The sequence below is a fragment of the Sinocyclocheilus rhinocerous genome, unplaced genomic scaffold (genome assembly GCF_001515625.1).
Source record: "Sinocyclocheilus rhinocerous isolate Xijiao unplaced genomic scaffold, SAMN03320098_v1.1 scaffold1093, whole genome shotgun sequence".
Lineage (NCBI taxonomy): Eukaryota > Metazoa > Chordata > Actinopteri > Cypriniformes > Cyprinidae > Sinocyclocheilus > Sinocyclocheilus rhinocerous.
Genome location: NW_015626381.1, coordinates 679,805 through 691,601, shown reverse-complemented (window position 1 = coordinate 691,601; position 11,797 = coordinate 679,805). Strand labels below are relative to the sequence as shown.

The 11,797-nt window shown below is 35.6% G+C and overlaps 1 protein-coding gene across 1 annotated transcript in view; it reads left to right on the top strand.

The window, feature by feature from the left end:
* The first annotated feature begins 489 nt into the window (after window positions 1-489).
* The window catches only part of LOC107712899 (semaphorin-7A-like), a 20,415-nt gene continuing 9,107 nt past the window's right edge, over window positions 490-11,797 (top strand). Inside the window, exons 1-10 of the mRNA XM_016518294.1 lie at window positions 490-588; window positions 2,781-2,920; window positions 3,250-3,297; window positions 3,919-4,017; window positions 4,092-4,170; window positions 6,630-6,725; window positions 6,876-7,003; window positions 7,409-7,572; window positions 8,626-8,731; window positions 9,999-10,173. Of these exons, the coding sequence (XP_016373780.1) occupies window positions 492-588; window positions 2,781-2,920; window positions 3,250-3,297; window positions 3,919-4,017; window positions 4,092-4,170; window positions 6,630-6,725; window positions 6,876-7,003; window positions 7,409-7,572; window positions 8,626-8,731; window positions 9,999-10,173 (1,132 nt within the window). The 5' untranslated portion in view covers window positions 490-491. The remainder of the gene's footprint in view (window positions 589-2,780; window positions 2,921-3,249; window positions 3,298-3,918; window positions 4,018-4,091; window positions 4,171-6,629; window positions 6,726-6,875; window positions 7,004-7,408; window positions 7,573-8,625; window positions 8,732-9,998; window positions 10,174-11,797) is intronic.

The window sequence follows — 11,797 nt, the reverse complement described above, 5'->3', positions numbered from 1 at the left end:
CTACACCTTTGTGATCAACCAAATCATGCACATATGCTATTTGTTATTTAAAACTATTAGGTCAAGATATATTCGTCTCCTCACATCACATGCTTTGTTACTCACTAGATCTGTTTGTTTTGGACCAGACTTTTTTTTTTGCATGTAGCGCATGCGCAGTAGTTTTAGTTTACTGGTTTTAATATAACAATGTATGTAGTAATTGGTTTAAACTGCTTTAGACTGTTTTACACTGCCCTCTAGCGGTTTGTTCACACATTTCTGATTGTACGAGTTCATATCAGATTCTGCTTCTTTAAATTAAACTTTGTGTAGAATTAAAATTCACTCGGGTTCAAATGCAGAATTTTAAGGACCTGTCATTATCACAAGTGTACACATGACTAAAGATAAGGACTGGTTGAACTAATAATCGCCCCGCCTGTGTGAGGAAGTTATGTAAACTTAAGTCTGACAAATATTGAGCGTCTGTCACAAACTCTCGAGTCAAGATGGATTGGACGTCTTTTTGTGCGCTGTTCATGTGCATTTCATATGTCAGTTCAACAAAATTACATTATAATGCTCGAGTGACGGTGAAAAATGAAGGTAAGCTAACATTTACTTAATATTTAATCGGTTTTATTCTCAAGATCAACGTTCTGTCAAGAAAAAGACTAATCAATTATGTTTTGTTTAAATAAATAGACAAATGATAGATATTAATATCATGCTTAGATCCAAATGTGATCAACTTTGTAGTACAAAATGGGCAAAATAGGAACATTTTGATGTCAAGTCCTCAAGAAAAAAAAATTGTAATTAGTATGAATTTACAGCAGAATACAAATACAGTCAGAATAAACTGTTTGTTTCATTTTATAGTCACATTACATTATCAGGTTAAAGGAGTACAAGTATCACACCTTCACATGTCAAACTCTCACCTATTCTAATTAGTGCGAATTATCGCGATTAATCGCATCCAAAATAAAAGTTGCTTACATAATATATGTGTGTGTATGTATATATAAATACACATACATGCATGCATATTTTTAAGAAAAATATGTTACGTTTATATATTAAATATATTTAATATAAATATATACATGTAAATATTTTCAAAATATATGCAGTATGTGTGTGTCTTTATATATACATAATAAATATACACAGCAAACGCACATATATTATGTAAACAACTTTTATTTTGGATGCGATTAATCGCGATAATTAGCACTAATTAGAATAGGTGAGAAAATGAAGTGAGAGTTTGACATGAAGACCAAAATAAAAGTTTTTGTTCACATAATATACTGTATGTGTGTGTACTGTGTATATTTATTATGCATATATAAATACACACACATGCATGTATATTTTTAAGAAAAATATGTTACGTTTATATATTAAATATATTTAATATAAATATATACATGTAAATATTTTCAAAATATATGCAGTATGTGTGTGTCTTTATATATACATAATAAATATACACAGCAAACGCACATATATTATGTAAACAACTTTTATTTTGGATGCGATTAATCGCGATAATTAGCACTAATTAGAATAGGTGAGAAAATGAAGTGAGAGTTTGACATGAAGATGTGATACTTGTACTCAACTTTTATTTTGAATGAGATTAATCACGTTTATTTTGAATGCGATTAATCGCGATAATTAGCACTAATTAGAATAGGTGAGAAAATGAAGTGACAGTTTGACATGAAGATGTGATACTTGTACTCAACGTTTATTTTGAATGCGATTAATCGCGATAATTAGCACTAATTAGAATAGGTGAGAAAATGAAGTGACAGTTTGACATGAAGATGTGATACTTGTACTCAACTTTTATTTTGAATGCGATTAATCGCGATAATTAGCACTAATTATAATAGGTGAGAAAATGAAGTGAGAGTTTGACACATGAAGATGTGATACTTGTACTCAACGTTTATTTTGAATGCGATTAATCGCGATAATTAGCACTAATTAGAATAGGTGAGAAAATGAAGTGACAGTTTGACATGAAGATGTGATACTTGTACTCAACTTTTATTTTGAATGCGATTAATCGCGATAATTAGCACTAATTATAATAGGTGAGAAAATGAAGTGAGAGTTTGACACATGAAGATGTGATACTTGTACTCAACTTTTATTTTGAATGCGATTAATCGCGATAATTAGCACTAATTATAATAGGTGAGAAAATGAAGTGAGAGTTTGACACATGAAGATGTGATACTTGTACTCAACGTTTATTTTGAATGCGATTAATCGCGATAATTAGCACTAATTAGAATAGGTGAGAAAATGAAGTGACAGTTTGACATGAAGATGTGATACTTGTACTCAACGTTTATTTTGAATGCGATTAATCGCGATAATTAGCACTAATTAGAATAGGTGAGAAAATGAAGTGACAGTTTGACATGAAGATGTGATACTTGTACTCAACTTTTATTTTGAATGCGATTAATCGCGATAATTAGCACTAATTATAATAGGTGAGAAAATGAAGTGAGAGTTTGACACATGAAGATGTGATACTTGTACTCCACTTTTATTTTGGATGCGATTAATCGCGATTAATCGTTTGACAGCACTAATTTAAACAGAACTCTATTTTTACCACGCAAACCACTTGAGTATCTTATCTCAGACCCACAGCTGTCTCTTCTGCATTTCTGTGTATCATTTGTGCATTAATGTACAGGAACCCTTTAAACTAGATCTGTTTGAATACACTGCACACTTTATAACTTCAGTCTGCCTCTCTGTTTCAGGTATAACCAGGTTCTCTTTTGAAAACAATAATATTCATTTGGTGAAGCTCGTTAGCACCTCTGGTAACAAAATCATCTGGGTCGGAGGACACAAGATCCTCTATTCCATCAGCCCAACACAAGCCTCCAAACCCCATCAGGTACAGTCATGTTGATCATGTATATAATACAGTAGATCTCAGACTGTAAATGACATCTGAAGGGTTCCCAGCGGCTGATCTCTCTAGTTCATCTGCCAAGAGAAAGATGATATTTTACTTTAAATGATTATGCAAACACTTACGTAATGCAGCTTTTTCAATGCAAGACGACTGAAACATTGAAGAAAAATGTTTATTTCCTGTGTAAAGTTATGTTTATGGCTCGTGGAACATAAGCAAGCATAAAGACGTCACTTGTGTTATGATCCCTTATTTGCACAGTGTCAGTGTTTGTAATGTTTAATGTTTGCTGCACTATCCTTGTTTAGGTGAATGTGTCTCTTTGTCAGGGCGAAAGCCAAGATTCAGACAACTCTGTAAGTACTAAAGTGCAGCACCTGTGATATTCACGCTTCCCACAGGATCAGGTTTTGCTGAGTGTTGTTTAAGTGTTTATTCTAAGTTTATTGAAATAGCCTGTTTTACTAGTTTACATGCAAATAACCCTGAACAAGAACCATATTTACAAAAAAATCCAAAAAATCAGGATATTCTCTAGTAATATCATCACTATGAGTTTTTCAATTGCTATGAGAGTTGTAAAAATAATGCATGCGTTGTTAAATGTTAACGACCTAGATTATTCCAAAAATGTCTGTGGGAAACTTGTACGCACTCGCATTATTCTCATGTTTGCAAGTTCTATGAGCGTATGACTTCTCCTTCGGATGCACAAGATGTGAATACACTTTTATAATTTCTTTGTCCAAGAATGTACAATATATCTCCTAAAATCATTCACAGTGAGATGCTTTCCTGTCAGATATCACATATACGCACTTCAGTAAAAATGCAGGTTAAGTTTCAATGCGTTTACATGAACACACCTTTTATTATGCATAACTGAACATTGATATAAACAGTGTTGTTTCAGGGGTTGCTGGTAGTTTGTGTCTCATTAAAGGTCACTGACTGCTGTTTAACTGTTGGTTTTCCAGCTCTGTTCACACCGGATCTCTCTGCTCAGAGAAGGCGTTGATGGAAATCTCCTGTTCATCTGTAGATCGAATGATGGAAATGCAGAGTGCTGTAACTTGGTATGTCATGTTTTTACTGCATGCATTTTAAACTCATATGCAAGTATGAAACTGAGCCGTGTCTTTTGTTCCAGAACTCCAGTTATTCTCTGATCAATTGCTTCATGTCAGAAAATTATGAGCCAGATATTAATGAGCCGTCATTACTTGTTGGTGAGTATTGCACGTTTGAATGAGTATTGAAATGCATTCATGTGCATGCATGTTTGCACACATTTCTGCTGCATTTTGGTGCATGAATTAGAATTGCAAAAATAATGGCAGTTTCATTTCTTGTTGAATTTCTGTCATTTATGGGGTAGCATTCAGCATCGATATCTGCCCACTCAGTGATTCTTGTTTGACACATAGCTGAGCACAGGGGAGTATTATTATTTAATATTAGAGTCGGGAACATACTGGGCAGGCTGTGCTTGGTTAGGTTTCTCGAACACTCCTACTTTCCCTTTCTCTCCATTTCTGTCCGCCACTGTTCTGAATGCAACTGATTGACTCGCAGCAGGTGATTTGAAGAAGTATTGAGGCACTGTTCTTTGGTAAAGCTGCTGTTTTTGGAGCCACATGCGCTGTAGAAATAGACAGAGTTGAGTAAAACATTATGAAATAGTGTTTCAACATGATGTCACATTTGCATGGTTCAGGAAATTGCAAACTGTGTTGAAACCCAGTACTGCTACTGATGCTCATAATGCAGTTCATGCATTTGCATGATATCATTTATTGCTGATACGACATATAACTCATAGTTAATGTTCAACTCGTAATAGACCTGAGCTGACCGATATCATGTTACCAAACCAATATGACTTTTTCTTATGTAGAACACAAATGGAGATGTTTAGCAGAATGTTCAAGCTGCTCTATTCCATACAATGAATGTTAATCAAAAAAAAAATGACCAAAAAGCACCACGTTTTGTGTTCCTGGAAAGTCTTGCAGTATTCAGAAGGCTTAATGCAGTTCATGCATTTGCATGATATCATTTATTGCTGATACGACATATAACTCATAGTTAATGTTCAACTCGTAATAGACCTGAGCTGACCGATATCATGTTACCAAACCAATATGACTTTTTCTTATGTAGAACACAAATGGAGATGTTTAGCAGAATGTTCAAGCTGCTCTATTCCATACAATGAATGTTAATCTCAAATAAAAAAAGACCAAAAAGCACCACATTTTGTGTTCCTGGAAAGTCTTGCAGTATTCAGAAGGCTTAAATGGTCATTTTTGGTTGAACTACAGTTACAGAAAGTGTCTGACAAGAAGCATCTAAATTCTGCACATATTCAACACAAGCGGTTTTCTGCCATGTTGTCTTTAGCTCAGTGGTTTGTTGAACAGGAACTAGGCCTTTCCGTGTGCTGATGGTCTAGAGATTGTCTCCATATATAGATCTGTACAGGCTAATGTTGAACCTTATTTAAAAGGCTTGTCTAGATCATTTGGTTAACTACTGTAATAGGAATGAACCATTATGGTTGACTAGTTGAATAGTCCTAATAATTAAAAACAACGGCTGTTTATCAGGATTTGTATTTATTTATTTTTCCATTTCCCGCACATGTTTTGAAAGCGCCGTTGACTCAGGTCTGTGCATGCCAAACCTTGAATAATTTGCTGTATTATGCATAATCATTTTTTTTGCATAATATGTTTAATGCATTTATTTATATAGCGCTTTTTACAATGCAGACTGTGTCAAAGCAGCTTTACAGTATTAAAAAAGGGAAATAGTGTGTCAAAATAGTGTGCCGTTCTCCTCTGGCCAGACGAACCAGCAGTTTAATTCTAGGTTGCAACAAGTTTACAGCTATTTGCTTGCTTACTGTATATTTGGGGTCAGATTTACTAAACAGGGCAAATTAGCATGAGACTGCCATAGTGCTGATGGGAGCGGAAAGCTCTGCAGATGATTGACTGAAAACACTCAAATTAAAAAACACAGATACACCACTTATCCATAATGACCGATGCAATCTACCAAGAGCAGTGCAAATTAGCAACTATCACAAAATGGATTAAGACATGCTTTTTATGGGGCATTAAATAATTGCTCATACAGACTAGCACAGACATTAGTAAATTATTTAAATGCATGCATCTGAAAGGGAATCGTCTGCATATGCAATAAAGTCGGATGCGAAAAAAAGTGTCCATGGCTTTTCATCACTAATTTTTCACTGTGTGTCTTTAGTAAATCCTAGTTTTTTTAAAGGCCAAAAGAGGGGTTGTGCTAGCGCAAGCTGTTAGTAAATCTGGCTCTTAGTATTTATTATATTTGTTGAATATCAGTCAGTTATGCTAAAAAAGTTAGTCGCTTTGAAAATGTGTAGTTGGGCACATCCGTATTAGCTGAGTACAATACAGTATTATGATTATTATTCGTTTTAGAAACAGGAACTTGGCTGTACTTTCCAGCCAGTATGTGCCAAACTCTTTCCGTGACGTCAGGGTGTTTATCAGGGCACGGCTATGAGATTGTTAGGGTCTTGTCGGTGGTGCAAGTCCATATACCTCATTTTCATTCTGGTAAAAAATGAAAATCATTTCGTTTTATTACATGCTACATGTGGCGTCCTGTCTGATTTCTATATTCCGTTGTTCAGATAATATGCTGTACTTCACCAAGTCTGAGAAGGGATTGTACAGGATAAACAAGAACGACACAATTGACAACATTTGGCCTCAGACGATTCAAGCGGGTGAGAAATTACAAATTAGATTAAATAATACTACCCACACGTTTCAATGCTAAAGTGGTTCGTTGCCACAATTTTTCACTGAAGTGAGTTCATGTCATTATCAGAACGATACTGTTTTGATTCTAAACAGCGCTGTTTTTTTCTCTTTAGAGCAAACATACCTGAAGCTGATCGCTGGTAAAGGACAACACAAAGACAAAGTTTATTCCTTCTTCACAGAGAAGCACAAAAGTAAAGACGGTGAGCAGTGGATTGCACGAGTCTCTCAGAGCTGCATGGTGAGCAGAATCTCCCCAGAAATCATGAAGTGAATTTGTCATTGTATTTCACTGCAGCCTACATAAAGTCTTCATGTATCTGTAAAACCATCTAAGCTTTACATTTTGTTAATGGTTTAATAAAAATGAGTGCAAAATGTGATTGCAATTAATGCGTCCTAACCTTACCTAATCTGATAAAGATACTGCACCCAAAAATACAATTCAATTTACTTGACTGCATTATATCATTTGAGAAATCTTGAGAAATTTCAGCCTTTTTAAAATCACAATGCAATGCAGAAACACTTGCAGAACCTGATTGTTCTTCTAATAATCATTTGGAGCTTTCAGGCTCCAAAAAGCACCAGAAATATGACTCTCACCCTATGCATGCAGAATTAAACACAACACGATCTGTTTCAGAACGACAGAGGCGGATCTAAGAGTCAGCTTCAGAGCAGCTGGACGTCCATGATTTACACCCGTCTGTACTGTGGCAGAGGATATGAGTTCACTCAGATGATAGATCTGGCCACACTAGACTCAGACAACGACAGCAAAATTTATGCGCTCTTCAGAAACTATTGGTAAGACAAAAACGTCATGCTTTGTATTTCAGGCGATCAGACTTTAACAGTGTTGGGGGTAATAACGCGAGTTGCATAATCAGATTACTCTTTTAAGTAACTAGTATAGTAATGCATTACTTTTTAATTTGCGAGAAAATTACTTTTTCAAATAGTTTTCCCATGTATTGATCGTGTTGCCATGTTGAGAGAAATCGGGAGTAAGTGCAGAGGCGTTGTGTAGTAGTTCTAGACTATATATCAACAAACATTTACTCATATTCCTCAAAATGAATAAAAACAGTGAGATGCAAACTCAGAATATGACCTGCAATAATTAAATATGTTCTAATCCCATTTTATTAACCAGTGCCTTTGCTGCTGACCTACAATGAACCAATTCAACCAGACTAAGCAGCAAAAATGAGCTTAGATGAACATAACATTTGTGATTCATTGAAGTAAAAGTCTCTTGCATCCTATTCTTAATGCAATCCAGAATGGCAGCACAGCTGATAGGTTTGTTTGAGCTGCATTTACATTTCAGGCTTAATCATTCCACTTTTGGTGTGAAAGGGCTTTTACATTTGCAAAATACAACTTTTTCAATCAAAAACAAACAAGCAAGTTCAGGCCAGATGAGAAAAAGTAACCCAAAAGTAGCATAACGTATTACTTTCCATAAAAAGGAACACAATTAGTTACTTTTTTAGGGAGTAACGCAATATTGGATTGCATTGCATTTTTTTTTTAAATTAACTTTCCCCAACACTGGCCTCAATAGTTGATACTAGCTCAAATGTCTGTAAATATCAATGGAACTCCAATATGTGTCTGTTTAAAATGCTCAGTCTTTTGAATTTGCCGTCACATCAGTGTACAAGGCAAACATGACTGTCACATGATCCTGTTAAATAGGGATGTCACAGTCAGTCGAGTGTTAAAAGCTCAAGGAAACATGCGTCATTTGACACAGTTCCACAAACACGGATGAAATAAAGGGAGAATGTGCAGCTGTAGTGCTTGCGTGTGTCTCAAGTGTGAAGCTCTGTGTCTCTGTGTCTGTGTTTACAGGAACATGAGCGCTGTGTGCGTTTATAACATGACTGAAATCAGCAGAATCTTCAGTTCCTCTGAATTCAACTCCGCCAAGGTTCCTGCGAATCACCGGCCTGGAACGGTAAACCGTCACTGAATCAATATAGAATATATAGCAAGTATCAACTGAGTTGTTTCATGGCCAAATGTAACTATATTAACGCCCAGCTCTTTATATAAAGCTATACAAGTATACTCACATATGCACTATACACTCTCAGAAAAAAAGGTACAAAAGCTGTCACTGGGGCGGTACCTTTTCAAAAGGCACACCTTTGTACCTAAACAGTCCATATTGGTACCTTAAAGGTACATATTAGTACCTAAAGTGTACATATTAGTACCTAAAAGGTACAAAAGTGTACCTTTTGAAAAGGTACCACCCCCAGTGACAGCTTTTGTACCTTTTTTTCTGAGCGTGTATAGCAAAACTCAACTGCTTGATTCTATGTATCATTGCAAAATGTAAACCATATTATCATTCAGTTCTAATTTTCTACAGTAAATGTGACTATAAAGTCGGGATGCACGATTATGACAAAAATCATAATTGTTGATTATTCCCTTGAAATTGTAATTGCGATTATTAATTACGATCATCATAATTTTACATTGACCGCAACCGCATGCCATATTATTTTTAGATGAAAATAAACAAGCTGAAAACACTAACTGAACAACTTTTATTGCTTTTCTATAGTATTAAGCCTCAAATGTGAACTATGCATTGGATTGGTTTCTTCTTTAAATAAAAAAGTCAAAATATGCATGCTATTATAATGCTATACTAAAACTAAAATTAAAACAACGGAAAACCCCTTAAGATAACATGTAAAAGGAAAAGAACACATCTTAAGTGGTGGCATCCGTAATTGTAACTGCGATAAGAAATTTGATTAATTGTGCAGCCCTACTATAAAAGCATTAAGATAATCGTCATTACAGAGCTCAAAAGTGTAGTATTTCTCATTGGCACTGCACTAAATGATTCATTCTTTGTTGTTTTTGAGCCAAAACAAACAACGCCAGATGCATCACATTTACAACAATTCAGTGTCGTAATAAAACACAACTGTTGTGTACTTAATGTGGGTAGAAATGAACTGCTAGTCTGTAATCCAGTCAGTCGGGGGTTTTGTGTCCGTTAAAACTAATACTTACTACAGTAAAACTAATGCTTTTAATGCTCCAGTGCTACTTGGAAAGGCACATATCATCACTCTCAGTTCTTTATGGAGATTCTGAATGAGATTTTTACATCTAGAACCGACTGTTGAGCTCTGTAGTCCGAACAACAGTAATGCTTATCTTTCCCATTCGTTCTAACAAACTACTTGTGGTTTCTTTAGTGTGTTAGTGACAGTACTCGTCTAAGCAGTGAAGTGCTGGGGTTTATGAAGGATCGTCCAGAGATGAAGGATTGGGTGATGCCAGAGAACGGCCCCCTGTTGTTCAAACACCGCCATTACACTCATATACAGGTGGACCGGGTTCGAGGCCACACCGTCCTGCTTCTGTCTCTAGGTACGTAAATCTGTCACCGTGAACCGTGAGGAATTTAATGATCCAGTTTCATTTAGCATTCTGCTTAATAGGGACTTTAGGCAACAGCTGCTGATGGAACAGCAATAGAGAAAGGAAGTAAATTTAGCTTAATCACAAAGTTTAATCGCAACATATAATCATTGCAGTTAATAGTGTTCACCGTCTGTTTGATTACACGCAATTTGTAACTTTACTGTACATTTATGCCATAGTCACCACTAAAAACCTACTCCTAAATGTAATGTAGAAACTTACAATTTTCTGTAAAGCTGCTTTGTATCGTGAAAAGCGCTACACAAATAAACTTGAATTGAATTGAAGTAAACTGTTAAGCTGCCGTAGCCAAAGAACGCAAAACTCACTAAGCAACAATAAGGAGGATAATGGCATAATGGATCATTTAATCATTTGATCAAAAAAAAGCAAAAAAAGGGTTAGAATGATACACAGATACAATTACAATGCCACATTCCATAAAACATAACATTTATTTACTATGGCAATTCAGCTATTCTGCTGTAGAAGACAGTACAGCGTTTACAGTGCAACGTCACGAAGAAGTTAGTAGCGCATGCAAAATAAAACACAAGAACGCCATTGCCGTCCCATTAGTCCCTATTGAGTTTCTGTTGCTTTGGAAGCATATGTATTGTGGGAAGTGCTATAGAAATAAATTTGACTTGACTTGAACACTACAGCAGATGTACTGTCAATATTGTCATTATAGAGATCAACAGCCTCCACTAGGGCTGCACAGTATTTAAAGCTCGTTAAATAATGCAGCAAGATACAATAATCAATCATATAAAATCAATTAAACATTTACAAATTAACCATTTCATACCATCTTTATCAGCCAATCCTTGTTTTTGTTTTTTTTTAACACATGAATGTACAGCAATTTCCAAAATGTTCCTATGAACAAAAACTTCTGTATTAACAAAAAAATTTATTTAATGCATCCCTCTTTACAAATCATCATGTACCACAGAGTACAATTAAATTAATGTACATTTAACCAGTTTAACGTTAATATGGAGAGGCACTGAAATGTAGAGCTTCATTGACCTACACTGTACATGACGTGAGAACAGTCTGCTATTTAGGTTTATACGTTAGCATGGGGGATACCTTGCTGAAACACAAGATGACATTAACGTTCTGCTTGAGCAGATGAAAATTGTAACTTAATGAGAGTATGACAACAAGAAAATGAACGTTTTTGTCTTCATTGGGATTGGGGTTGAATGCTTAGGGACATTTTGCTCTGCTTTGTTTGGGTTTAGGAAATTTAATAAAATAAATTCTATTGCCCATCCTCTCAGGATACCTGGAATCAGTGTTACAAGTACCACAGGCACATCGTTTTTCCATTTTCGTAGCATAAACACCATCAAAACGATGAAAGCTTCGGATCTTCCAATGTTTCTCTATGGCACTGAAACCATAGACTGTATAAAAACATGGATGTAGTGTCCGTGACGTCACCCGTAGGTTTCTGAAAAGCAGTTTTGAAGCTCAAAGTGGGCGGAGCTGGCTGTCGCCATCTTGGCAGCGTGTCACCGCGTGTCACTCCTGGATAATCGAAAATGGGCAAAGAGGC